The sequence below is a fragment of the Micrasema longulum genome, unplaced genomic scaffold (genome assembly GCF_059751315.1).
Source record: "Micrasema longulum isolate JH-2025_06_02 unplaced genomic scaffold, ASM5975131v1 h1tg001557l, whole genome shotgun sequence".
Classification (NCBI taxonomy): domain Eukaryota; kingdom Metazoa; phylum Arthropoda; class Insecta; order Trichoptera; family Brachycentridae; genus Micrasema; species Micrasema longulum.
The window spans coordinates 672,325-700,305 of NW_028278740.1; the positions used below are offsets into that span (position 1 = coordinate 672,325).

Here is a 27,981-nt window from a genome sequence, read left to right on the forward strand (position 1 = left end):
TTTTTATCTAATGCTTTAAAAAATATATTTCATAAAACCACGATAACAGAATATAGAAATACTTGTGCCTAATCTAAATTCATGTGTTCTACAATATTTACATTATAATTAAAATGACAAACTTATCACAATTTATGTAAATAAGCTTAAACATTTCTCATGCATTCAAGTGCATTCCAATTATACTTTTTTTAAATTTTATTATTTTTTTGTAAGTTAAACATTCATACATAATGAGCCTTACTTATAAACCTAGTATAGAGTTACACCTAGGCACAGTGGTAAAATAAGGATGGGAATACTATCCTTTTTCTACCGCTATAATAAGGATGGTTTTCCTACCCGTATTCTACCACTGTGCTTAACTTTATACCAAGTTTATGAGTAAAGTCCACTGTTCAGCAATACTGACATGAACTACAGATTTATAAAAACCACTTATTTCTAATACATATAATTAAATAGACACATTACGAGCTTAGAGTAGATGAAATTTATATTGGTGGGTAATTGTCGTCCTTTCTTTAATTTTCCAACGAACTTTTCTTGTGATCAGACGTAACAAGGAAAATTCCGTCATGTGTGATGAGAAATATAATTTATTACAGTTGTGAAAAATATAAGATATCGACCCTTTCGGATAACAAGGTTCCATGTGACACTGATACTTTATTACTTAATAAAATTTGTGAATATTTTTTCACAAATTGTATTAAATAACTTGATGCAGTCAAAACTTTTAGCAATTCCTAACTTTTTTATTATCCAATAGACGGTGTAAGTCTTTACAAAGAAATAAAGACTTGCAAATGGAACTGTTTTCATCCAGTTCCTAAAATAAACTCAAATTGTCAGTTGCAACCTTGTTATTCCAAGGGGTCGATGTATTGTTTCAATCGTAAATACAATCCAATTTATTCAATAAGTTGATAAAATTAGTTATATTTTCAAGTGCAAAAATAATAACACTGATAGAGTGTCGTAACTATGGCAACAAGATACACAAAAATTAACTAAGGTAATTAGAAAATGTGTACATATATCTCTTTCTTACGTGAATGTTAGGATGTGTGTCGTGATTTGCTTTTTTAAATATTTGCTAAATCTGAGATACTGTCAGTAAGGTAATAATGTGTCTATTTATTATACGTCGATGCTTATTTTAATTCAATGACATAAATATTCTCAGTGGTAGTGGAAAGTAAATTCAATAAATCTGATTTATTAATAATACGGGATGCTTCTTTCTACTTTCAAGCATTCAACTCAACACAGGACTTTTGTCCCATGCAGTTGGGACTTATGTCTCAAATAATGTGTGATAAGCAACCTATAAGTAAATAAATCAGGTTGTAGTCCCGTGGCTAGTGTTGCGGTCTCATGGATCAGAGGTCCGAGGTTCAAACCCCACTCTACCCCAACTTGATTTCCATTTTCTAAAAGTGAGTTATTTACAACTCGTTTAAAATGGTCACCGAAATTGAAATATTTGTGTAACTTATAAGAATGCTAATATTTATTTTTAAAAATAAATAAAATGATGTTATTTAGAGCGATTAAGTCAGGTCAAAAAGTTAAACTTTAGTGGCATAACTTGTGCTTATGGTATTAGCATATGAAGGTTTAATTTCTTTGATATTGGTTGTCTTTCTTTGGTCAGTCCAGATGGTACGAATGAATGTCAGGGGACTAGAAAAGCAGAGAAGTGAACTGTAATGTCAACTGGGTTGGCCATTTTTCGTGGGTATTTTGTATTCTTGTTCAGATCCCAAAATATCCCGATCCACCTCCTTTAACTCTAAATTCTGCTCTTTAATTGCATTCTGAAACAAAAGAGAAATGAGAAAAGAATAAAAAATAACACGCCACAATTATATTCTTCATAATTTTATTGATATCGGCCTTCACTCTGTAATATCACGCGACCTAGAACAGGTGGTAATGTCTTAATTCCTAAATTAAAAACAACAACTGCACAACATCATTATACTTACAGAGGAATATTTTTCTTTAATGAAATGAACAAAGATAATAAAAAGTACAGTCAGGAGTACAATATATTTCAGAAAGAAGTGAAAAATTACATCTATAATTCTTCTTTATGTAACACTGATTGAAAACATCATTTATATCTTTTTTGTAATTATTAATGTTATCCTAAAAATATTATTTATTAAAATAAAATAAACTATTGTAAGACGTCACTCCCCATTATGTACACAAGAATTGTTTATTTCTTTTACGTAATGGGAAACGTTAATGTAAATATATGTATTTGATTAATGTAAAAAATTGTATTTAGTTGTAATATTGTTTTGTAATTTATTATAGAAATAAAAGGTGAGCGATACTTTAATATAAATTAAAATTACTATTACATAATTTTGAACTTTCTATCCTTACGAGAAACTATTACTAGAAAGATGCTAGTCTCGAAGATGTCGCAAAAGCGATGAAACCAGTCACTGGGTTTTCCAAATTCGTGGATTAAAGTATCACTCGTCTTTTATTTCTCTAATTTGTTAATAGTGTTACTAATGTTTATTCAATAAAAATAACACAACTATACTTATCAGAGAGCATACCTCCAATCGACGTGTGATATGAAAGTAAGATTATATACAGGCGTTACGTTACAATAATTGTCGGCGATCACGGTGATCATCATTATGTACCTATGGTGATCATCATTATATGACCATCATTATATACATATATTAAATATTTATTTAATGTCATCCATGAATTCTACCATCTGCGTAATCATAGGTGCAAAAACACTTAAATTTAATGATATGAAAGCATAAAATAAAAAAAATAAAATAAAAGTGTGATTTTATCCAATCTGATGCCTAGTCTGACAGTGTTAGGAACATGTGTACATTTTCTTATTTGTTCGTCCCACAGATGTAAGATATTCCAAATAGTAATATATTTAATATACCTTAACGCACTCTTGGTAAATCCGGAACATTCCAGAGCACGCAGAGTCATCATTACTGCCCTTTAGGAACTTTTCCGAAAACCAGCTATTGAAGCAGTCATCGTAGTGCTTTTTCAATTCAGTGCAATTTTCTCCAATACTATTCATGGCGAAGTATTAAAATTTACTCATGCGCGAGAGAACGATTTATATTAATTTAAGAATTTTCAAACGATCAATTTTTAGACATTTCCAAGATTTCAAGGACTTACGTCAACGTCAACAATCCTCCGACTGACAGTTCACACTCATAGATAAATCATAGACAATTTTAATTTTAGATGTTTCATAGACCACATTATGCTTTCTTCTCATTCTTTTGTGGCTTTTTTCACCGCGCTACTGGAGTGTTCTAACCACTTGTTAGTCATTTATACTTGCAAGTTAGTATGAAACAAGCAAAAATCTCGTAATGCACCTTGAACTAAATAACTATAAATGCCGATATCCTTTTCTATTTTTTGTTTTTGCTTTACACATCACATTTATTTAAAATTCAAATCAATGTAAAATATAAAGCATAAAAAAAATTGAGCAGGAAATTTGCGTCTCATAATAGGAAATAAAAAAGATATAATTCGTATTTGTAATTGGAATTTCTGGCCTGTTGTGGTGCAAAAAAAAACGGACACGAAGCCGATGGAACAATAAACATCATCCATGGGCACTTTCATTACTTACATGTGAGCATCGACCATCTCCCAGGAAACAATAAGCGAGTAAAATGTTTTATCGTTACTAGGCAGTCAATAAAACGGACGTTGAAAACCTACTTACAATACTTATACTCTTTGGTTATCGGCTATCACTCTCGTCGTTTTGCTAATCGTCTTTATTTGTTTGGATTAATACTGTTTACTTTTTGTGCTGTTGCATTATAATCCATCATGTTTTTTTTTTATATAAATATTTGCGTTCTTATGATTTACCCAAATATTTAATTTTTAAGGGGCATTTTCAACGAGTTGTAAATAACTCACTATTAGAAAATGGGAATCAAGTTGGGGTAGAGTGGGATTTGAACCACGGACCTTTGGTCCATGAGTCCGAGACACTAGCCACAGGAATACAACCCGATTTAAAGATACATCTAGGTACACTTACCAACCCAATGATTACCATTTTGCTCAATTTATTTTTAATTGTAAACTTTTAAAAATCAAGTTTCTAGAATTCTATTCATCCGTGCGCTTGCTTTGTAGCTGCAAGACTTTCGATAATATTTGATTGCATATTATTTAAATTAAATAAACATTAAATTATTTCTCACTTGAACATTAACTGTAAATATGGTTTAGATTTTTACCAGCTCATGCGCTTTATAGCTACAGAACACGTTATCTGAATTATATTTGTAGACGATTATTTCATTAATAAGTAACACGTCTTTGTCATTTTTAGACAGTATAAGTGGGGGCTAGATTTCTAAACGTCCGTGCGTCGTGTAACTGCAAGGCGTATTCTAAACATTAAAATTTATTACGTACAATTGGAAATGGGGAACAAGAATCTTAACTCCCACCCCCCTATGCGCTATATGGTGACAAGAGGTGTTTGGATGTTTGTATTTACATTACGTGTCCGGTTGGATTATATCCTGCCACTCCAATATGCGACAGATATCGCCTTGTCGTTTGCCACAATTAGGTCCCTAAAAGTGCAGCCTTCTCCCATGAGCGGGCATGTCAAAAGGTACCTGCCGTCCTGTGTTACCAAAACCACCTTGTAGAGGGGGTTGTGGTGTTACGCTGTAATTACACAATATATCATCACCATTGGAGATTTTTTACATCGTGTAACACTCACCCGTAGTCTATTGAGGGAAATCCATAGGGAGTATGGTAGGTGTTCACCTCCTTAGATACCCTCATTGAATCCATTCACGGTCTCGCTCCAAGATCCTGTTGCTATAGTTTTTTTCTCCGCTGTTGTGAGTATTCAACAGGGGAGGGTGGCTTTGATAAAACTGTTTTTAGATCTCAGACGTGACTACGCGAGACCATTGGTTGGTGGTGGTGTAGAAGATGTCTAGGATGTCTAGGATTGTGGGTTTGTTTGTTTGTACCTCTCTGCTTCTGCGGCTGTCCTTTTTCGAATGTGTGGTGGAGCGATTCCGATGATTGAATATGTTTAGACGCTTGTTAGTGTATTTTCACAAAAATAGCATTACAAAAATTTTCATAAATAAATAAATAACCCTTGATATGATTATTTTTACAAAAATGACGCTTTATAAATACTGTACTGTAAAATTTTCTTGAAGAAAAAACAGCCTTAAAATTATAGTTTGGAAGTTTGATAAGAGATGAAAAATAATAATCCAGGATGCTTGTGAATAGAAAACTAAATTTTTACTTCAAACACGACATTTCTTATGTATCTAAAAGATATTTTAGTTTTGTGTTTGTACGCTCATACAGAATGAAAAATAATATTTTTATTCTAATCTATATCGAAAATCGTAATACGGTTATCGTTTTCTACAAGAAGCTTTTGAAATTTTTCGGGGCAATTTGAAAGCCCCAAAATATTTTTTGAAAAAAAATTCTACGATATAAAAAAATTAATGTTTAATTATATTTGTTTTATTTTAGTTTATTATTCACAATAGAAATTTAATGCTGGTTTTTCTGTGGTTTTGTTTAAACTGTCAGTGATATTTATCTTTGATATTTATGTTGAATGTTTACCAATAAAATTGTACCATGTGCATTTATAGTTAATAAATCTTTACATTTTTAATTCATCAAAGTACTATATTAAAAGCGACCACATTTAAAATATAGCCTGAATGCTCTAGTTTTTAAGGAATTTACTGTTACATTAAATAAAACTATCTGAATTATTTTTAAGGTTATGTTTAATTGCAATTAAATTTTAATACATTCTAAAGAGTTAAATAATAAGGTTCGCGATGGATGACATACTAAAAGACAGTCGTTTCACAAAACTTGTAAACGATCCTCGCTATCGTCAAATTCCCAAAAATGAACGGAAAGTTAAAGTTGATAAAAGATTTCAGTCTATGTTCAACAGCGATAAATTTAAAGTCAAGTATACCGTTGATAAAAGAGGAAGACCGGTAAATCAGTCATCGTCGGAAGATTTGAAGAAATATTACGAACTTAGTTCTGATGAGAAATCCGAAGGAGAATCTTCTGATGAAGAACAATCTGTCGGTTCTGTTTCGGAAAATGAGGGAAAGAACGAATCATTTGGTGCTTATGTCTTACGTCCTAAGTCTGACTCCGAGGAAGAGGAAGATATAACACAAACTGAAAAGAAAAAATCCGATGAGGAAACCAAAGATGAGGAAATTTCCAGCAATAAATTAATCCGCGGTGAACTTCCTAAAGACGTTAAGAAGAAACTCCGTGATCTTGAAGTAGATTATGCCAGAGGAGAAGGTAAGTTTACCGTAATCGCATCCTCGGAAGTGCACTGTCGCAAGTCTAAACTTCGCGTTTTGTTCGTTTCGAGTTATGAATGAAGTATAAGTATCTTTTTTTCTTAGGAGAACGCTGATGAAGTATGCCACAAACTTTAGTATTCTTAGCAACCAATTGAGAAGAATACTGCAGTAACTATGATACAACTGTGTATTTTTTTACACTCAAATGAGCAAATACTAGAAGAAAAAACTGGGCATTATAATGTCAGTATATATTAAGTTACGAGCATTAACAAAATTTAAAAAAAATGTTTTTGCTTTCCTGCAAAATGGCCAATTTAGACATTTCACTGTACTTCTGGGGGACTGATATTTTTGCCTTATTATCAAGCTTTTTAACTTGCTAGGCCCTGAAATGAAGACGTCTGTTATTGCAATGCGTATAAGATGGGTGAGCAGGTGGAAACAATTAATAGCGTCGAATCAAAACTCATGTTTTACAAAAATATGAGTTTTAAGAAAAATGCAAAAAACCTCTAGCAATATCCTTGTTATTTATAATGGACATTATTTTTATAGTTATATTTATAATTAAATTGTAATCTAAGAACCATAGAAGTAAGAATAGTCCAGAAGGAGCGTAGAATCATATTTGAATACATCGGGTTGTGTCCAAAAAAACCCCACTTTCGCCGCGTGCATGCGTGAAGTCACCGCGTAATGTTGTCACATAGCGAAAAATATAATCATAACACAAATATAAGATAATATCAAAGGTTAGGCAAAGTATTTTAGCGATGTCTACAAAGAAACTAATGTTATATATATGTAAGTTTATTATTTATGTATTTACTCAGATCAGATATTAAAAACATCACTTGGCATCATTCCAACAGAAGCAATATTACGGATGATTGAACTTTTAATTGTACACGGATAGTCAGGTAAATATCTTGATTCAGCGCGCCAAAATAATTCCAACAATATATTAATTTATTTGTCAGTTGGAAAAAACACCTTGAGCTGGACGCACATCGGTTGAATTATAAAATTGTTGAAAAATATAAGGCAGGATATGGGACTGTGTAACCTAGCGTTGGCAAACCATTTAAAAGGAAAATTTAGAAGTTAAAACAATATACTTTTGTTTAAAGGAAAAAAATAATTTACTATTAAAATGTGCTGTGTTAAGTATGCAGGATGCAATGGTTCAAATAAATGTTGCCCTGTCTTTTGCAATATAGGTGTACTCTTCAGTGATAGCTCCTCTGATGAGGAATCTGCAGAAGAAGAAGAACCGTTAGAACATGGATGGGGTGAGCTGGACGGTGATGCAGATACTACAGATGATGCTACTCCGAGGTTTGTTCTTGTTTGCTTAGAAACATCTCGAATTTCATTATTCACACAGCTAATTTGTAATTATTTTTACTGTAATATTTAATACTTTCAAAAGAAAAAAAATTGCTTGTATTTTTTTAAATAACATTCTTGTTTTGTATAAAATAATTATTGGTACCCACCTTATTATTAATCTCAACTTAACACAGGACTTAAGTTCCATGGAGTTAGGACTTGTGTCTCACTAAATTTAATATAAATAAAACTATCTGTGAACAAATAAATAAATTAAATGCTCACATTGTTTCTTGTATAACCTCAATTATCGTATTGAATGATCATATGCTAAGACTATACATAAAAAGTATGAGTAATAATAATCAAGTTTTTTTAGTCTAAAATAAGGTGACAGGATTCAATAGAAAATAATTGTGCAATTATAATAATTTTGTCTAAAACCTTAATATTCACTGGATCACATCTCATTGCTTTTACATATGATATATATTTTTGTATTACAGATTTGCAGTATGCAATATGGATTGGGATAATATCAAGGCATCTGATTTATATGTATTATTTACCTCTTTTCTGCCTCCTGGTGGACTCATTAAGAGTGTAACTGTAAGTATTATTGAAGAAAAACAGTATTTACAATTTTAAAATATATTATGTTCTATGTGTTATGTTCATGTATGACAAGATGTATGAATGTGGAAGAGGCTAGGATTGTATGCCAGGATAGATGTGTGTGGCGGTCCACTCTCTCTGCCTACCCCTACGGGAAATGGCGTGATGGTAGTAGTAGTAGTAGTAGTAATGTTCTATGTTGGAATTTATTTTAACACATAACTTGTCAAATGTTTCATTGTTTCCCCGTTCAGGCTGCATAGTTTGACAAAACTGTTTACACTTTTTTAGATTTATCCTTCAGAATTTGGGTTGAAAAGAATGCAAGAGGAGGAACTCAGGGGACCTATGGAGTTGACTGAAAAAAATATAGATAATGATGGAAGTTCCGATGAGGGCAACGAAGAAGGTATATTCAGTTTAAATTCAACAGATGTGTGTTTTTTACAATAGAAATTTAAGACGAGTGATGTAATCAAGTGTTATATAAAAAAACCACTGACGGGTTTCATCACCAGTTCAATACCAGTGTTGAAAATGTTGCGAAACTGATGAAACGGTCACCGGTTATTCCAGATTTGTGAATTTAAGACCACTCGCCTTTTATTTCTGTAGTAAATTACAATTAACTTCCAACAAGAATTTTCGCCAACAAACTTGAATGTTTTAGATGCCTATTTGATATCACATTTTTCTCATTTGCAGGGTCAAAATACCACATGGAGAAGCTGCGGCAGTACCAACTCAATAGATTGAAATATTACTACGCTGTTGTGGAATGTGATTCCGTTAATACGGCCAGCAAAATTTATACAGATTGTGATGGGATAGAGTATGAAAGTAGCGCCACCAAGTTGGACCTTAGGTTTATTCCAGACGACATTACATTTGATCAGGTAAACAATTGAAGACAATTTAGAACTTGCGAGACATAATTTTTCAATCATGTCCAGTTCTCTCTTTTGGGTAACACACAAGTTTTGAAAACACCGACATTACAATGAGAAAGTTCAGTGCAACGGGAAATTGGATATAAAAATTATTTATTGCGCGTGGTAAAAATTAAGGCATTTAATTGTGAGGTTTCTCAAAAGTGTATGATACAAATAAACTACTTTGAACAAAATTACAAGTTCTCCAAAATCGACTAATGACAGTGTTGTGATACATTTTCGGTTATCGGGAAGCTAACCCACGAATCAGGACAACTCACCGTAGAGAACTTGAGATGTCACAGGCAGAGTAATTTCAAAATCACTAAACTTAAAAAAATCATAGCGATGTACATAAAAATATTTTGGCTTAGTTTGATAGTCTATTAACAAATTAAAAAACAACCACTGAACTTCTTTTGCACTGTTAACAAAGATTTGAAAATTTAACAGTAGCTTAAACCTTTAGTTTTCAATATTGAAAATGTAATTTTTTTTGGACAAATATTAAATTTATAGTTATTTTTATTATTTATATTTATATTAAATACTCATTATATTACTGTCAACTGAATAGCTGATTCATCGATTCAAATTAGTACGCTGCCATGGTTGTTGTCTGTATAAAGAAATGCAGATACATGTTTTCTAGACTGACCGAAAAACTATTTATGTAATTGCAGGAAATTCACGATCAGTGTTTGGAGATTATGGATGTGAGTCGCTACAAACCGAGACTGTTCACAACGACCGCATTGCAACAAGCCAAGGTAGAGTTGACTTGGGATGCTGCCAACCCACATAGGACAGAGGTCTTGAGAGGAGCGGTTGAAGGAGACATTCATGATGAGGATTTAAAGAATTATCTCGCTTGCTCATCTGAAGAAGGTATCCGCATTTGTAATTATATATTGTTTGTGAGATTCACACGCTACTACTTTTTTATTGTCATATTTGATGTGTCTCTAGAACTATTATTTTAAATATTATCAAATATTTTACAGAAAGTGATGTGGAGGAGCAAGAAAAAGAAGAAGACAAAAAGGAAGAAAGTGTATCGACTGATCCCATTTCAAAATACAAAGCTCTTTTACAAGAAATAAAAGTTAACGAAGATAAGAAAAAGAACAGAGGTGTTGAAATGGAGATAACGTGGGGACTCGGACTCAAAGAAAAAACGGAGGAGTTGGTGAAGAAAAAACTCACGAAAGGTATTTTAATGAAGTCAACTAAAGCGCCGCAAATAATGTTATTAGTATCGGAATATAATCAAAGAAACATTCTAATTATTAGTTTTTAAGAAAATTGTTCAATAGCCAAAACATTAATATTTAACTTTATTTTTGTATTTAAAACGGTGTATTTTTATTTCAGGGGACAAATTGACTCCGTTTGAAGAGCTTGTGGAGAAACGCAAGGAGAAGAAGAAAGCTAGAAAACTAGAAAGGAAGAAGCTAAGAGAAAAGGAATCTGCTGAGAGTGATAAAGAAGATGGATATAGTTCTGATGATGTTCCTTCTGATATCGATATGAATGATCCATACTTTGCAGAAGAATTTGATAATCCTGAATTCGAAAAGAAGAGCAATAAATCCAAAAAGAAAACTAAAAAGCAAAATGTAGAATCTGAAAATTCAGACAATGAAGAAGAAGTGCGGAAGAGGGCAGAGTTAGAACTACTTTTAGATGACGATGACGGAAAACAACACTTTAGCTTGAAAAAGATACAAGACGCAGAAAACGAAACAAAATCTAAAAGAAAGAGAAAGTACAAGGAAAGTATGAAACACAAAGAAAAAATGAAAGAAACAGTTCCTGACAATTTTGAGATTGATGTTAAAGACCAACGTTTCTCAGCACTGTTTACCTCTCACCACTACAATATTGATCCATCAGATCCTAATTTCAAGAAGACTAAAGCTATGGATTCTCTTATCCAAGAGAAGTTGAAGCGGAGACCATCCGAATATCCAGAAGAACCGACAATAAGTAAGAAATCTAAAAAAGATGCTGAAATGAGTATCCTAATAAAGAGTATAAAACGAAAAACGCAGAATACCAGTGGTAAATGATGTTTTTTTTTTACTTGTGTAAATATGCTGTAAAAATGGAATAATTGAAATAAATCAAGTTTGGGTAGAGTGATTATGGAGTGTAATTATTTTATTGATTACGGCGTATATTATTGAGTTTAATTTAAAACACATACTATTTTTTATTATTATATTATCCGACTAATTTTATTGATTTATTTACTTATAAGTAGTTTATTACACATCCCAATTCCATGGGACTAAAAGTCCTGTCTTGAGGAAGATGTGAAAATGCTGTTGCAGAATCCTTGTATTTAAATTGTATGTGCAAATTAGTACTAATACCAGCCAAGACCCTATTTATTCAGTAAAACCTCTGGTGTGCTATTCTGGACCGCTCTCGCGGCCCGAGAAAATAGTTTTTCTCGTGTATTTTGTATGTAAATATGCAAGATAATACGGCCGCAAGAACGTTAGGAATACCACCCCTGATATTGTAAATCTTTGCAGAAACAATAAACAGCAAGTATTATTTTGCATCTTGACAAATTTGTTTTCCTGGGTTATTATGCCGTATTATCGCATTACAACACCCATCATCAGGGTTGAAGTCATTTGTGTAGATATATATGTTACATTACTGGCTTGGGCTTGGGTACCATGTCACAGTTATTGGTGTATGCAGCTTGTTAATCTGAAACCTGTCATTTCACAGTCAACTCTTTTATGGGATTTCTTTATTACTGGGTACGGGGTCCATATTCTAATGGGATGTTAAAATTTACCTACACAGCAAAATTAAGTTTTCTGTATGAAAAATAAAATATGTCTGCAATTTTTTTTACAAGAAACTTTGAATTTTCATACTAATGTACACATTTTCGTACATAAATATCAATGCCTTCTCAGAATTCGCCAATCACAAAATGGAATCAAACCATTTTTTTATTCATATGCATATATAATCAAACTCCTTCATTAAGTGAAGGCCAAATAATGAATAACTTAGAAAATGTAGAAATACAAAAAAAAAATTGGAAAAAACAAAAACTAATAATAAAATATTTAAAATCCCTCACCATTACTTACAATATTCTGTTATATAAATTCCCTCCCCCCCATCGTGATTAGCTCCTCCCACCCCTGTCGGTACCTAGATTTTTCATTTATGTTTAGTTTATAACATCTGAATGTGGAAGAAACTGTGTCTTTCGAAACTAGTAGTGCATTGAAATGAACTCAAGTGGTCTAAAAACAAAATGTTTTATTAACTATACAGGGTTTTCTTTAAACCCTGTCACATCCAAAACCACGATGATCAGTATGGACAAAAAGACATATTAGCATATTTAAAAAAATATTTAGAACAAAGAAAATTTAAAAAATAAAATATTTTAAAAAACAAATGGTTGCTTACTTTTGCAGGGGAGAAGTGAGGGGAGCTCGGTTGTCAGTGTATCAGACTCCCCCCTTCCCCTCTCATTTCTCCCCCGCAGAAGTAAGCAACCATTTGGTTTTTTTGACATCTTATTTTTTAAAATTTTATTAGTTTCAAAAAATATTTTAATGTGCCAATATTTCTTCTTGCTTTTGCTTGTTTCGGATGTGACAGGGTTTAATGAACACCTGTATATTTATAAATGTCGATGTTAGTTTATACCGTTTCGATATGTACCGACGAGAGAGCATTCATAATCGCGGCACTGAATGATTTTAATAGCACCCTCATCAACTCTGTTTATATTTTCATTGTATTTCTTGCCAACATTTATAAATTGGACTGTGTCCATTAATAAATACATCGTTTTCAGTTTTCATTAAAAGAACATGTCTATAAGAAATAGTTTTTATTTAAAATGTAATTATAATACTATGTAAAATTCAGAAACTACAGGTACATTAGTGCTACATAATATTATATTTGTTTAGGTAGTTCTAGAAATTCTTAAGTAAAATAATGTATATTTAGATGTGAAATTACAACAATAAAAGATAAATCAAAACAGCTGACAAGTATTAATAATATATATTTTTTAATGGCAAGCATGTGGTAAGCGAAAGAAAAAGCCTGTCTTCCACAACATGAAATGTACATAAGAGATTACAATAAAAGTAACCATTCAAGGTAATAAAGATATAATGTTTTTCAAGTTTGGTCGTAGTTTAAGCTTTGGTAACGAGCGCTTTTTTTATTTCACGCCCTAGAGCTGCTCCCAGAGGTGGTGGAACTGCATTTCCAATCTAAAAACAAAAAGTTTTTTAGTTAAGTTTGCTCGTTAATGAATTATAATTAATTTGTTCTGTAGGGAATCGAGAGTTGATCTATTATTACTACGGTGTTTTCTTAGATGAGTGTTTTTGACTCGATGGCAATCCTCGGGTAAATATCCTGAAAAAGAAAATTGAGCGGAGATAAATCCGCCTCGTAGTGTAATGATTAGCGCCTTCTAACGTGCTTGAGGTTCCGGGTTCAAAATTTGGCAAGGTTGACATAAAATATGTTTAAAAGGTTACACTGCAATACATTAAGTGTAAAAAACTGATAACCATAACGTTATGTAACCTAAACCAAGAAGTTTCATTGATAAGTTTATTTATAATTTTATCATAATCATTAACTATGGAGTTTTATCAAGAAATATCAACAAAAAACATCAATATTATGTAACAGATCAAGATGCGGTTCATTTGGTGTGCCAACGCAGTGCCCTATACACCACCAGGTGCGGTTAAGGGGTGTGATAATGATAATTAAGGAGCTCAACGGGTACATTGTCGATACTGTAATACCATGTAACCTAATTTTTTATAAAAATGTTTTTATCACATAAATTAATTCTAGGAACTAAGAGCCTTTAGTTTTAAATTATCAATATTTTTACTCTCAATAATTTTAATTCTTCCAATATTCGATTGTAGTTTTGTTTGATTAAAATTTTGCGTAATATATTAACGGAACAGTTTTTAGGTTCCCCTGTAAAAAAATTAAATAGATAGACGTGGTAATGCAGTGTTACTAACAATACTTACTTGTTTATTTTTATTACCTTATACTTGTTTTTTATTTTTTACTATTATATCAAATTGCACTGTAGTATTGGCAAATACGCATTTCATAGATACATATTTTTATTTCTTATTTTTCGTGATAATATATGCTTGCTTGTTTATTAATTTAACTTAAAAATGTCTTTCTTGCTTACCGTAACACTTTATTTATTGTTTGCCTTACAGAATTTATTTCATAAGCTTATATCTTTGCATTTTTTGTTTATATGCTTACTGTTTTTTCTTGCATACCTTTGTTATTATTGTTTTTTTTTTTTACTTTGTAAAACTTTTTATCATATCCTTTTTAACTAATTTCACATTTTTTTTCTGTAAATTCTGTTTATTATTTAGTATGTTAGCATGTATTTCATTTTTATTTTTTGTAAATGCCTTTTGGGCGTTCATGAACAAAATAAATAAATAAATATAAATATGATAATTGTCAAGCTGTAACAAATGTCATTCATTAAGTGTCGCATTTTGCTACCAGATATACCATACTTATGATGATCGTCATTTGTAACCAGCAGCCATCTGATACATTTGACGATCAGTGTCAGCGACAAATATCGAGTATGTTTGTAGGCACCTTTAGAATAACAAAATGGTGACAAACCTGTCTGTGTTTGTCCTGTATGCTTCCCGCAAATGTGTAAGTGTCCGGGAATCCCTGTGAACGAGCGCACTCCCTGACGGAGACTACACGGTTCTGCTGAGGATGGAGAATCCGACCCTGCTTACCCATCGGCTCAGGGTCTGTAACCGTGGTACTAAAGTATCCGTCCCACGACACACGACCTGCATACAAAGTTAAAAATGTTAAAGTTCAAGGATTTTTGTTGTAGTGGATTAGGAGAGTTCTTATAAAAGGCGTTGATGCTTTAATGTGTATTTATTACATGGTGAACAATATAAATAATAATAACACAAAGCGCTCGCCTAGGAATTGCTGGAGTAACTTTTAACACATTGCATGCCGTTTAGAACTCTAGTCTACTAAAGTATATGTCATTACTTCTATATGGTTAAAAACTGTGGCAATGGAAAAATCACATTTAATTTTTGTGTTCTTACTGGGAATCGAACCTGAAACCTTCCGTGCGTAAGTCAAATGACTTAAACATTACACCACAGAGGCCGCCAATATACTCAAATACTGAAGAATTGTATAATTCTTTATTGAAAAGTTGTTTGGAGCAAAGTTCCATTATTTGGTTGCCACATGAGGCCTGATATTCCTTGATGGTAGCGAAAGTACAGAAAAAAATATGTGTTATTTGCATCTACGAGAGTATGGGTAATAATTACTGTTGGCTTTTCCCAACCAACTTTTTGTTAGGGAAGTTAGACTACCAATCGTTTTGCAAGAAGGACATTCATTTGTGCTTTGTTAAGAGGAAACGTGGTCTGACTTTTCTTCATACAAACGTATTCCCGTATTTTCTTTCTGGATTATGGCACTAGAGCAGTAATTTTATACACAATAAATATAGCTATTTACCATTGGCGTGTCCATATTGTTTTGTTTTTTTTTAAAATTGTTAATTATGGGAACTAGGATCATTCAAAAACCCTTAAAAGCTGCCCAGTTTTCTGCTATCTTCGGACGTAGAGTATACAAATATAATAACTATTTTTGACCAACGCAAAAGCTACTGACACAGAAAACTTTATACTAAAACTATTTCTTAAAAAAACAACAAAATCAGTCCAGTTTTAGGGTGTTGAAAACAGGACAAAGAAACGTCGATATTGTCAATTTTAGTTAGGCATAAGTTCGACGTGCAGTTATCCTTTTCTCATTGTATCAGGGAGGCATTTAAGAGAGAGTGACAGAAAACAACGTTCAAATACCTATTATAAAAATTATCTGCCACCGCATATCTTCTTAGTACATACCGTATAGTCCGGCCCAGTTGTTGTGGCGGTTACCGGTGTGGGGAAGGCACCACGGTATAAGAGTATTGTCTTGCTTGTCGTGAGGATCACATGGGCGGCGCGAGGCGCAAGCGCACACACCGCGCAGGCTCCCGTTGGCTGCTCTCCCGTTCTTTATGTCGTGGTGGCGGTACTGTAGAACCTGAAAGTTTAGTTACTAGATGTTAACATTTACTGTTGCAAATTTTTTTATACAGTTAAAGATTTACTTGATGACATTTACCAAAAGAAAAAAACCTTTTGCTAGTCTTAAATTTGTATTTTAGATATTAATTATAAACTATTTAAAAATAAATGGTATAGAACAGAATACATATACAGTGGTCTCTTGGTGATTCGGCAGATATCAGACCAAAGCACTGCCGGATGCACTGAGTACCATGCATTTAAATGGCAGAAGCTTTGCTACCGAGTATAAATTACAGAGTTATCCACTTGGTAGCTGCCTGTATAAAAACGCCAGATTACTGGCAGGGCCGAAGAAGGGAAGTGCCGGATTTTAGAGGGAATACTATATGTTATTATTTATATGAGATGGTTGGTCAATCAGAAACCAAAAATAAAAAACACAAGTAAAAATTAATTATATTAACAACGATGGTTAATTGTTTTCATCATGTTTATAGTTTTTTGTTAATTTATAAAGACTTTTCAGGTTTTTCCAGTGTTAAACCCATGAAAAATATAACTGAAACTAATTTGATAAAAATCAAATACGTAATAATAATTATTGTTTACCTTAGATCTTGTGCCATCCGACAATGTAACAGCAATATTAGGAAGGTCTCTCCAATCAGATCCGGGAGTTATCGGAATTCTTGCGATCCTCGCTTGGATCAACGGTGCCATGTTTTTACAAATGTGATCTCGCAGTCGGGCGGACGGGTCCTTACTGCGAATCATTCTCTGGAAGTCACTAGCAGGGTTGGACCCATACTCAATTTCGGGCTTAACGGCACCGTTGGATATGAATGGAAGATCACTCATCGCATCTCTTATAGTGCAAGTCCTCCGAGGGGCGGATTCATCCCATATGATGTTGGAGAGGAAGCGTTTCCCGTCGATGGCTACTGACAGAGTACACGCTCTGCGACTGAATACATGGGTCGGCTCAGGGTAGAGAGGTAGTTTGTACCCTGGAGCTGCAGCCAAAATGATCAAACGCCGCCTCGTTTGAGGAACTCCGTAGTTCCCGGCTTGAACAACTCCAAATGTACACTGGTACCCAATCTTCAGAAGACATCTCAATGTGAGCTTCAAAACCATACCTTTTTTAAAAGCGACAAAATTGCGTACATTTTCCAAGATAAAGTATTTGGGGCGATAGTAATCGCAATAAGACAAGTACGAGGCGACGAGAGAATTCTTAAAGTTTGAATACTCGCGAGAATTGAATCTATTCATTCCGGAGAATCCTTGACACGGAGGACCGCCACATAGGAGCTCTACTTCTCCTCTCTTGGGTAATGCCAGCCCTTCGGTGCTATGGCTGCTACCCTCCAGGGCGGCCTTCAGTAATGCATTGCAATCTTCCGTGTACACGGTGCACTTTGGGTTATTGAGTTGGTAGGCCCGAGCAGCCGATGACATCTGCTCGATGGCCCAGTGACTGACTGCGACGCCCGACTGATGGAGACCTTCAGAGAGTCCACCGCACCCGGCGAACACATCCAAAGTTTTCAAAGGCTGCACTTTAATATCGTCCATTATCAGAGTTCGGTCACTTTCTACCTTACTGCCCTTGCCCTTTCCTTTACCCTTTGTTTTTGCTTTCTTAATTCCGAGACTGCCAACAGCTTTCGCTACTTCAGACGCTTCGAAGAACTTGCCCTCGGCTTTGTTGTAAGCTTGCCGGAAGTAAAAGCGGTTCAAATCTCGCGCAGACCATTCTGATACAGATAGATCATCGGGGATGTTACCAACGTGTGCCAGTTTACACGGACCCATGACGGCAGAAAATTGAATTTCCTTCTGTTCCTCGGACCAGTAAAGCATGTTTAGATCATCTTCCGAGTAATCTTCCTTGGAAGTATTCTCAGGGCGGTACAGTACGTTAACCTTCAGGTATATATCTTGCGGATTAATAAGAGGTCCATCTCCTCTGGCGAGGACAGCCTCAATGTATCCTACACAAAACGGTTCTACGGTGTCCTCATTGGAACCCCTCATAGAGTCGGTCTTTCGATAATATTCTGTGTAAATTGTTTCATCAACTTTCTCCAGTTTAGATTTCACAATATCTTCAAAGTGAGAGTTTTTAAATTTAAAGGTTCCGGGTTTGAGGAATGCAGCACCTCCCTTTTTGTATTCAAAATCTCTCCATTTAACAGCTTCCCATTCCGATTTATTAGAATCTTTCACGGATTCAGATTTTACCTCTAACTTGTTAACGACTTTGGGAATATTCAGTGCGTACTTTCTGCTTTTTCTTTCGCAAGATGGGCAGAATCTGTGTTTTCGAGCTTCATTAATACACGGAGGATCGAAAGGAAGATCCTCGAACCGAGCAAAAAGTTTGTCGTAGAATTTTTGATAGAAATAATTCTTTCCATCGTCTTCCTGAATTTCTTCCGAAATCTCCTCCCCACCCATTGAAAGCCAATTATTAGAAATTTCTCTCTTCTGTACCTTGGCTGAGCGCAGAATGGAGGACAGAGGAGCTCCGTTACAGCAGCGATCGGCCACGAACACTTCTCTCGGATCGCTTACTTCTCCCAAAACAGATTCACTGGCCCTAAAGAATACTTGGCCGTGGAAAAATCCAGCTTTAGGAGTGATAGCTTCCTTCCACATATACGTAACCTTTGTAATCAGATGAGGAATATTAGGAGACAAGGTATCTACCATAACAAAGTCACCTACTTTAACTTCTAGATCGTTGACAAGGACCTTCTCGTAATATGACTTATTCATTTCAGTTTTCAAAGGTTCGCCGATCCACTGGATGTTCTTGATTCCGGCTCCAGTTAGTTTTACCGGGACCCCGTCTTCAGTCGGATCTGTGAGATTTTTCTCTGATAGTTCCCTGTACTCCTCCTCATCTTCAGGGTCCGACTCCTCAGCTCGTTCTACAGCCATATTAGGACAGTTCCTCTGGACACACGCCTTCTTTGTTTTACCAGAGCCACCGAATTTTCCCATGGCGCGGCAAGCGGTACATTTTCCGCAGTCAGGAAGTTGACAGGCTTCGCAGATACCGCATCTTTTCCGTCTGAGAACTAGGTCCTTCTCGGCTTGCTGTTCTAATTGGTTGGAGAAGAATGTTTCGAATGTGTTTCTAACCAGGGGAGTGGTTGTGGCTTTAGTCCAAGAAGCGGCAGGTTTCTTTTTGTGCTGCAATTTCGGTTTGGTTTGCCGTTTTCCGAACTTAATGCCGAAAAGTTTGATGAGTTCTCTCATGCAGGGAAGTGTTATGAGGGGTGGTTCTTCTTCGTCATCCACTTCCAGACTGACCACTTGGTCGCATATGTGCCGAGCATGCTTGTGTAACATCTCTTCCGTCATCATTTTATCCCCCAGTTCTGGAATAGAGCTCTCTTTAATAACCAGAAGTAGGTCTTCATAAGTGGGCTGAAGGTAATGAAACTCCTCCAGATATTCGATGGTAACTTTGCTAATCCTCACTCTCTCATAGAAGTCTCCCATGAGGCATGCGTAGTCTTCACTCGGTTTCAGTAAATTGTATTCTCCGAATTCCGTGGATATTGTCAAGCAATTCTGTTGACCACCATCAAACCCGTGTATTCCCCTATAAATATTAAAAATAAGAGTGAAAAAGGAAGCAAGTGTTATCCTTAGGATAGAAAAGCTATTCTTAAACTGAAATTGCAATGTTGGATTCAGGAGACAATTTCTTTTAGTTTAATATATGCATGAGGGGACTAAAAGCAAAAATGCCACTGTCCATTATAACCGAGCTAAATGACGTTCTATTAAGTTCAACACAAATTTATCAACCACAGAAGTCTTTTTTGATATAAGAAAACAAAAAACCTTACATCATTTCACAAGAAGTCAAAATATATTCTGTCATGGGAAGAACTCTCCATTCCAAATTGATCATAAAAAACATAATCTGTTGCATTTTCAAAAATAAAAGGAATACTGAGTAGAAGAGTAAATGTGAGCAAACGCCAACAGCAGGTAAACGTAAAAAAAATACACCGTTCTACTACAGTACAACGTATTACTCGCCAACATCGGCGGGTTGAATTTCTAACTAGTGGTTAGAGTTTTACTGTCCACCATGAGTTACAAGAAAAGCCATTTTCTCAATGTTTAACCACATATTATTGTAGATTTTTTAGCATTACTAACAACAATTGGCCTGAATAAGTGACTTCAAACAAGCAAAACAACATAACTTCATGTTGGTATTGATTTGATCATCATTAGAATATTATAAATCAGCACAAGGAGTTATGCTGCTAATATTGCAGTTGGCTTGAAGGTTGGATAAAATGGAACCTTTTCTGCGCCGCTAGGTATTACTATGGCAGTTCCCAGCAGGCTGCGAAATTTTAGGGAATTTTAAGAAACTCATTTGCACCGCTGTCGTGTTGATAATTTAAAGATTCCCCATGTTCTAGTGCTTCATCAAGTTTATAACAGATGTTTTAGAGTGTAGGAAATCTAAAATCATTCGGAACACTTGACCTTGACTCTAAAAGTGTGTACAAAGGCATGGGTCTCGATGAGCTATTTTTGTATGGACGGTCCTCCGAGCACGGAAACAGAGAGCCTGCTAACGCGCTTAGGGCACTTAACTGGTTAAACAAAACCAATGAGCAAATGCGTACTTACCATTCTACTATTGGTCCAACATCTTTAACAGGCAGAGAATCCGAGTCAATATCAGGGGAATCACTACAGATGGATTTGAGGTAGCCAGACATAAAGAGACGGACATCAGACTCCACGAGGCCCCCGTCTATAGGACACAGGTGGCCCTCCCGGTCATATATTGTGAACCCAGTAATATTCACATGGGGCCTTTCCATTATGTCTCCTTCATCACCTGCAATAGATTAACTATTTCTATGTGCATAGGGCACTGCATTGGTACACCAAATGTAGTGAATCTAGATCATAAAAAACATAGTTGGAATGGTGAATGTTACACAGTGTGTAATGTGATCCTTAAACCAGCCATCTTTATCCCCATTGAAGATTAGTATCAATATTAATTAATTTATGTTCATATATTGCTAATTCTATTTTTGTATCCATATTATTATTTTTTTAAATTCCCACACATGTTTTGAAACTAAAATTACATAAATAAAAACAATGTTCTGGCTATATCCAAATGTTTGTAGACATGCTGGACTTCACTCCCTAGGAAGTTATAAGGATTTAAAGTTATTGCAACAGAGAGGGAAAACATTTAGATCTTAATAACTTCCAAGGGAGTGAAATCCAGCCTGTCTACAAACATTTGGACATTCTCAACACATTGTCGATTTAACTAACTGGTATAAGAAGATTAAAAATTGTAAAATTGTTTTCAGGAATTACCTATTAGTAAGTGAAATAATTCAACCAGATGAATCTCATCCACATCAATAAAGGTTTGAGATCTTTTTTTTATTTGAAATTTGTTTATTTATAAACCCTTACGGATTACATTAATTAAACAAAAAAATCTTTTTCAAATTCATATTTACTTACACAACAGATGGAAGAGTTGAGGAAATGTGAATGTTTAAACATAGGCAGAATGGTGAATGTTACACATATGTGTAAAGTGGCCATGTAAACCAGACAATGAAATGCCTAGACTTCCATATTACCTTCTCAAAAATGTTTTCCCATGTTGCAATAACTTTAGATATAAATAAAACCTTTTATTTTATGCATGCAACGCATAAAAAGTTAAATAAATAAAATTGATAGCCTTATAAATGATTTCAACACTGAATAATATTTACCAGTCTTAAAATACCCGCTAGAGGTTAAAAGTGCTATTGGTCAAATAAATATGTGGAAGTGTGCTAAGTTCATTTAACTTATACAAAAATAAAAATTATCTTTTAACTCTGCATACGACTTTGGGCTAAGCATGCCAATCCTTTAATTGAAGACGAAGAGATCTATGAAAAGCAGGAAGACATATCCTAAGTAACTCCAAACCATGTGAAGAACTGGTATTTAATTTACAAGCATACTTACTCGTCGTCAGGACTAATTTCTCATCAGTAAGTGCGATGTACTCCTCAACTGAGTCTTGAGGATGTCCGTGGTAATATTTGACATCGGGATCATCGACATTCTGACAACAACTGGCGCATCTCACCACCTTTTCTTCATCAATTTCTTCTTTTTTAAGATCATCATTTTTCACATCCTCAATTTTTTCACCAGATTTATCGCCATTTTCACATTCTTTATCAGATTCCTTTTGGTCATTAGCTGAAATAACTTTAGTGTCGTCTTTTACATCTTCAGATATTTCAATGTTGTTTTTAATCTCATCTTCATTTATCTTCTCAGGTGTTTCCACAGGTATTTCATTATCTACCTTTATTTTTACAGGACGCTAGAAAATAAATCGGAAGTTATTTAAATAAAGCACACTTTTTGACATTATGAGTTTAAGCATTTTTTTAATTACGCCTTTTATAATAATTTGGACAGTAGCTAAAAGAAACGGTAATTTGGTATGGTGGTTTTTTTACACGCAGTACAAATTAGAGCATTCAACTGTATAAAATGCGAAGTTTCTATAAAATGTACAAAAAAATTAGCAAAAACGATTTTAATAAAAATGGACAACTTCAAGTGACGTCACAAGTTCTTCTTATTCAACCAATAAGTGCTGCGAAATATTTCTGATTTCCGGGAAGCCAACCCACCGATCAGAAGAACTCACTGAAGAGAATTGGTGACGTCACGTGCGGGGTAATTAAAAAATAAAAAAATAATTTTTTTTTGGCTTCTTAAGTCTATTAAGAAATCATTTTTTTTTAAAATCACTGAACGTATTTTTACAAATTGGAAATAATGTTAAACATATATTACACATTTAAAGTGGATTTTTACAATTCTAAGGATATAACTATCAAAACTTAGCCTAAACCTCTAAGAGAGTGTTATTACTAGAGTCCGTACAGGGCACTGCAAATTCAATAAACACCTTCCTAGAATGAACCATTCTGAATGTGGGTTCTGCAGGGCAGATGGAAACACCTCTACACGTTCTATGTGAATGTGATGCTTTACATCACAAAAGAAGCAGTTGATGTTAGAGCGCTCGCCCCCTATCTAATAACCCGAAACTAAGGATCCGGGCTTGAAGTGGGATATTTAGCAATATGAGAACACTCGCGCTCCACTCGGTAGCCAGGCTCTTAAAAGACCTGGGCGTAGAGAACGAGAACTTATTTACGGTGAGCCGTCACAATAGATCTGCACAGATCGCAGTGATGTCAGGAGTTTATATAGCACTGACCTTGGTGGTCACGTTGACATTTTTTGCTATCCCTACCGAGTGCGCAACCTTGCGCACAACTCAAGAGTAGTATGGTGCGGGTAATGTCATATTTATTTATTTAGGATAATTTATATGGCGCCATTTTTGTAAAATCCACCATTCCATAGAGCGTTAAATGTCTCATTTTCAGATATTTCAAAATATGCATTCTTGAACCTTTATTTATTTATGCTTTCTTAAATTAGTTCATAACATTTCAAATTTTTATCAAAATTTCTCAAGAACATATTTTTTCAAATTTATTTGAAATATTTCAATGCTTTCTATTTCTTTTATTTTTAGGGATATTTTTGTTAAAAATTGATCTGACAAAATGAATTATTTGATTACCGTTACTGTTGTGATTTATAGGTTATTATCTTTTTTTTAAACACATGAAAAGACCCAATTCTTTTTTTTGATACCTATTGTATCGTTGATTCTGTTTATATTTCTTTTCTAAATACTTTCTGTACGCCTAAATTTATTATGTTTAAAAAAATTGGCATAAAAGTTATGCATATTGTAAATCCTGACTTATCACAGATTTTATGTTTAGCAAGTTGGGATATAAATATAATATGTAAACAAAATAAATTTATGTAAACAGTAGACATAAGAAAAACATGTAATCTGAAAAGTTTAGAAATATTTAAATAACCATATTTACCTCTTCTTCCGGAGAAGATTCCCTTGGCCTTTTTTTGCTAAACATTTCTGTCATAGTCGGCTGTTTTCCGGTAGACTGGCGAGTGGATTTTCTGGTTTTCCTGAAACAAAAAGGAGAACAATAAGAAACAGGTACCATTATTAAAATAATATCTTTTCGCGACCACTGTTACTGTTACTAACCGTATCGGAGTATTCTCTTCATTTGGACTTTGGTTTTCGTCACACGGTAGATTTCGTTTGGAAGCTCTACTCGGCGTTTTGGGGGACGACTTGACCGGAGACATATTAGATTTTTTATTTGATATCTGCGATGAGCCCGTACCGACAGGCATATTGAATTATATTGCTATCGCTTTTGATCAAGACAACATAAAAATAAATACACGGAGCATTAGAAGCGTTTATTGCGAGTGCTATCGTTTGCTAAATACGTCTTGCATCGAAAACATACGCACAAATAGACTACTCAACGCAGACCAATCTCTGTACTCGTACTCTGACTTGTCCAAAATGTTAAGGAACAAAACACGCAAACAGAACCAGACTGACAGTTATACAATATTGGACAATATCGCGGGAAAACGGTCGGAAAGCGGGAAACGGAAATCAAAATAAAATATCTTTTCTAGATTTTCTATTTAAAATTATGTATTTGTTTATGGCATCTGTCACAGAAGAGAAAAATAGCTGTCAAAATCATTCAAAATTGTCTATGACGTCAAGTGTAAATAAATTTAACATTAATAAGAACATAACACATTTATTACATAAAACATTGTATTTCTCAATAAAAACACGTATTTATTTACGGTTACTGAGCTTGCAGCTAAAACTTGCGATGAACGTCAATAGAAGATTGTTTACTTTTATTAATAAAGTTAGGTTAATTAATAACATAAGAGGGTGCTCTTCTCTTTTAAAAGATTGTATGAGGTTTGATTTTTCTTATTTATGTGATGAAAAAAATCTCACAGAAATCGAATCAAATATTAAAAATCGCAAAGGTGTGGGCGACATTAACCATGTTCGAAGTATCTACAAAGATTATTTATCTGCCAAAAATAGTAACATTCCCGCTGAAGAATTAGGGAAATTGTTATATGAAGAAGCCAAAAAAATCCCAAATAAAACACATCCGTTAGTACAAAGCTATGGAGCAGATCCTCAAATTATTAAGCATATAAATGACGAGCCTAAGTTTGAGGGTTTTGAGCCACTGGAGTTCGCTGATATAGTTAGGTTTTTTAATATAATGAGGACTGATCAACTTGGTGCCGTTACTGGACATCGAAGCTATTATTTTATGAGTGATTTAGCAGAGCTTGAAGAAGCTTTGATAAAATATTCAGTTAATTGTTTACTGGATAAAGGGTTTCAACTAGTGTCAGTACCAGATGTCTTACCTAGCGATATTATTGAATCTTGTGGTATGGCCACGACTGGCGAAAGAACTCAGGTAATAACGTTTTCATGCATACAATGTAAATAAACCGTTCATGTTGCAAGACAATTGGCTCCGTACAACTTTTGAAATAAAATATGTGTTCCACATTAATTATTCTTCAACAGCAAAGTAATATTGAATTGGCTCATTATTTTTTCTGATAATGGTAAAAATGTTAATTAATATTAATTTGTTTCTCAACAGGTTTATTCTTTAGATTCATTGCACCATGGAGCTGACCAGTGTCTCTCAGGAACTGCTGAAATGTCTTTAGCTGGGCTTTTAATGCATACAGAACATGATGCTAAGAGTTTACCACTTAAGTTGGCTGCTGTAAGTCGATGCTATAGAGCTGAGAGCTCTAATGTTATAGAACAAAGAGGCATCTACAGGTAATTAGAATGTCCAAGCTTAGTATTTACATCTGTATTTTTTTCATTTATCAACCTGTTTGAAAGTACAGTATAATGTCCAAAAGTACTCCAGGGCCGCGATTATGAATGCTATCTTCATCGGTACATGTGCAGACGGTATAAACTAACATCGCTATTTATGTACAAAAATGTGTATATTAGTATGAAAATTCAAAGTATATTCGTCAGCAACCCGTAATTGAAAATGTTTAGAAAAAAAATGGTAAGCGTATTCTATTTTTCATAGAAAAAACTTAATTTGACTTTTAAAGATAAATTTTAACTTCCCATTAGAATATGGATCCAGAAAAGTATATCCGTACATTCCTTTTTTAAACTTCCACTTATCCAATCTCTTTTTACCCGTTTACAGTAAAATCGTTAAACAATGTTTTGGCATATTTTCAAAAACAAGAAAAAAAAAGAAAACCTCCATATACAGTTTTGTTAGTAGAATCTCACTACTAGATGATTATGGCTTGTCAAATAAAAGCAAAAATGCTATCCAAATCTTGAAGTAAAGCCCTTGAAAGATTTTTCCTTAAATCAATTTTTCAACAGTATGAGTTGTTACATAATTATTTTGTCTGTTTTTTGTATTGTGTTTGATTTTAAGTAAATCCTGGAAATGCAATATGCATATATTAAAATGTATTTATTTACATGTACCTATTAATATATTGCTAATATGTAAAAATATTTTTACGAAATCAATTTATGAAAAAATTCATAAGTATAACAAACTGAAATTAAGTCATTTCAAAATTCAGTTTATTTCGCATGTATAAACAATTCAGAATTCCAACCTTCTATGATTTTATCTTTTAGAGTACATCAATTTACAAAAGTAGAAATGTTTGGAGTGACTTGCCCTCAGGACTCCGAGGCGTTTCTTGAAGAGTTTCGCTCCATCGAAGAAGAAATTTTTACCAATCTTGGCTTGTATATGAGAGTACTAGATATGCCTCCACATGAACTTGGGGCTCCAGCATATAGGTAAATTACTCTTAATTTTAATAAAAGTTGTTTTATGATTTTTGTAAAATTATTAACCTTTTTTTCATACATTTGTAGGAAATACGACATAGAAGCATGGATGCCTGGAAGAAAACTGTTTGGTGAAATTTCAAGTTGCAGTAATTGTACTGACTATCAAGCGAGGAGACTCGACATAAAGTATTCATCTAGTGAAGGGACAACTGGATACGCCCACACACTGAATGGTACAGCTTGCGCAGTCCCGAGAATGCTCATTGCCATACTGGAAACTCACCAGAGTAAGGACGGCAAGGTTGCCATACCAAAGGTCCTGCAGAAATATATATCTGGGAAAAAATATATCTCCAAAAAAAGGGATATACCAAATTTAAAAATTATCAAAGTTATAAAATAGATTTACGCTGTTAAACATGTTTCTGTTTTTTAATAAAAAAAAAAACCTGTCACAGTTTTGATGTTTTCTTGACCAGATTAACACTGGGCATTTATATTTCTGACATAATTAAGATATAATTGAAGGGGATGTGTGATGTAAATGTTTTCTAAGTATAATTTTAATAGCTACTATAATTATGCATTTTGTAACAGATGGAAATGCCTCCAGCCTTCCACAATTAATGGAAGCGTATAACTTGAGTGCGTATACACGATAAAATGCAAAATTTTGCCATTAAAAATGTCTA

General features: G+C 34.0%; 4 protein-coding genes across 4 annotated transcripts; 2 read left to right on the top strand and 2 right to left on the bottom strand.

Moving 5' to 3' along the window:
• On the bottom strand, positions 1 to 3,227 carry LOC148274919 (TP53-regulated inhibitor of apoptosis 1-A-like). The gene is made up of 2 exons (XM_088236428.1): positions 2,945 to 3,227; positions 1 to 1,823 (listed from the first exon to the last, which is right to left on the bottom strand). The coding sequence occupies exons 1-2, from the start codon at positions 3,089 to 3,091 to the stop codon at positions 1,719 to 1,721; spliced, it is 252 nt and encodes an 83-aa protein (XP_088092554.1). The 5' UTR covers positions 3,092 to 3,227; the 3' UTR covers positions 1 to 1,718.
• A 2,408-nt stretch (positions 3,228 to 5,635) lies between these two features.
• Positions 5,636 to 11,422, top strand: LOC148274920 (ESF1 homolog). Its single transcript, XM_088236431.1, has 8 exons — positions 5,636 to 6,390; positions 7,619 to 7,736; positions 8,237 to 8,339; positions 8,637 to 8,754; positions 9,051 to 9,241; positions 9,961 to 10,165; positions 10,282 to 10,488; positions 10,652 to 11,422. Exons 1-8 carry the CDS (start codon positions 5,898 to 5,900, stop codon positions 11,347 to 11,349), a joined length of 2,133 nt encoding a protein of 710 aa, XP_088092557.1. The 5' UTR covers positions 5,636 to 5,897; the 3' UTR covers positions 11,350 to 11,422.
• A 1,918-nt stretch (positions 11,423 to 13,340) lies between these two features.
• On the bottom strand, positions 13,341 to 25,012 carry LOC148274921 (DNA (cytosine-5)-methyltransferase 1-like). Its single transcript, XM_088236429.1, has 8 exons — positions 24,623 to 25,012; positions 24,441 to 24,540; positions 22,471 to 22,837; positions 21,103 to 21,316; positions 17,038 to 20,047; positions 16,261 to 16,441; positions 14,978 to 15,159; positions 13,341 to 13,551 (listed from the first exon to the last, which is right to left on the bottom strand). The coding sequence occupies exons 1-8, from the start codon at positions 24,772 to 24,774 to the stop codon at positions 13,474 to 13,476; spliced, it is 4,284 nt and encodes a 1,427-aa protein (XP_088092555.1). The 5' UTR covers positions 24,775 to 25,012; the 3' UTR covers positions 13,341 to 13,473.
• Positions 25,013 to 25,105: 93 nt separating this feature from the next.
• SerRS-m (Seryl-tRNA synthetase, mitochondrial) lies at positions 25,106 to 27,746 on the top strand. Its single transcript, XM_088236432.1, has 4 exons — positions 25,106 to 25,898; positions 26,091 to 26,278; positions 27,128 to 27,295; positions 27,374 to 27,746. The coding sequence occupies exons 1-4, from the start codon at positions 25,155 to 25,157 to the stop codon at positions 27,690 to 27,692; spliced, it is 1,419 nt and encodes a 472-aa protein (XP_088092558.1). The 5' UTR covers positions 25,106 to 25,154; the 3' UTR covers positions 27,693 to 27,746.
• The last annotated feature ends 235 nt before the right edge of the window (positions 27,747 to 27,981 follow it).

What these genes read in the sequence shown, in the direction of transcription:
- LOC148274919 (XM_088236428.1), bottom strand. Translation starts at nt 3,091, where the DNA reads ATGAATAGTATTGGAGAAAATTGCACTGAATTGAAAAAGCACTACGAT. An exon ending in TTTACCAAGAGTGCGTTAAG is followed by an intron (nt 1,824 to 2,944) that starts GTATATTAAATA and finishes CTTTTGTTTCAG; the next exon opens with AATGCAATTAAAGAGCAGAA.
- LOC148274920 (XM_088236431.1), top strand. Translation starts at nt 5,898, where the DNA reads ATGGATGACATACTAAAAGACAGTCGTTTCACAAAACTTGTAAACGAT. An exon ending in ACGACATTACATTTGATCAG is followed by an intron (nt 9,242 to 9,960) that starts GTAAACAATTGA and finishes ATGTAATTGCAG; the next exon opens with GAAATTCACGATCAGTGTTT. An exon ending in GAAGAAAAAACTCACGAAAG is followed by an intron (nt 10,489 to 10,651) that starts GTATTTTAATGA and finishes TTTTTATTTCAG; the next exon opens with GGGACAAATTGACTCCGTTT.
- LOC148274921 (XM_088236429.1), bottom strand. Translation starts at nt 24,774, where the DNA reads ATGCCTGTCGGTACGGGCTCATCGCAGATATCAAATAAAAAATCTAAT. An exon ending in GAAGAGAATACTCCGATACG is followed by an intron (nt 24,541 to 24,622) that starts GTTAGTAACAGT and finishes TTTTTGTTTCAG; the next exon opens with GAAAACCAGAAAATCCACTC. An exon ending in CAACTGGGCCGGACTATACG is followed by an intron (nt 15,160 to 16,260) that starts GTATGTACTAAG and finishes CTTTGTATGCAG; the next exon opens with GTCGTGTGTCGTGGGACGGA.
- SerRS-m (XM_088236432.1), top strand. Translation starts at nt 25,155, where the DNA reads ATGACGTCAAGTGTAAATAAATTTAACATTAATAAGAACATAACACAT. An exon ending in CGACTGGCGAAAGAACTCAG is followed by an intron (nt 25,899 to 26,090) that starts GTAATAACGTTT and finishes GTTTCTCAACAG; the next exon opens with GTTTATTCTTTAGATTCATT. An exon ending in GAACAAAGAGGCATCTACAG is followed by an intron (nt 26,279 to 27,127) that starts GTAATTAGAATG and finishes TTTATCTTTTAG; the next exon opens with AGTACATCAATTTACAAAAG.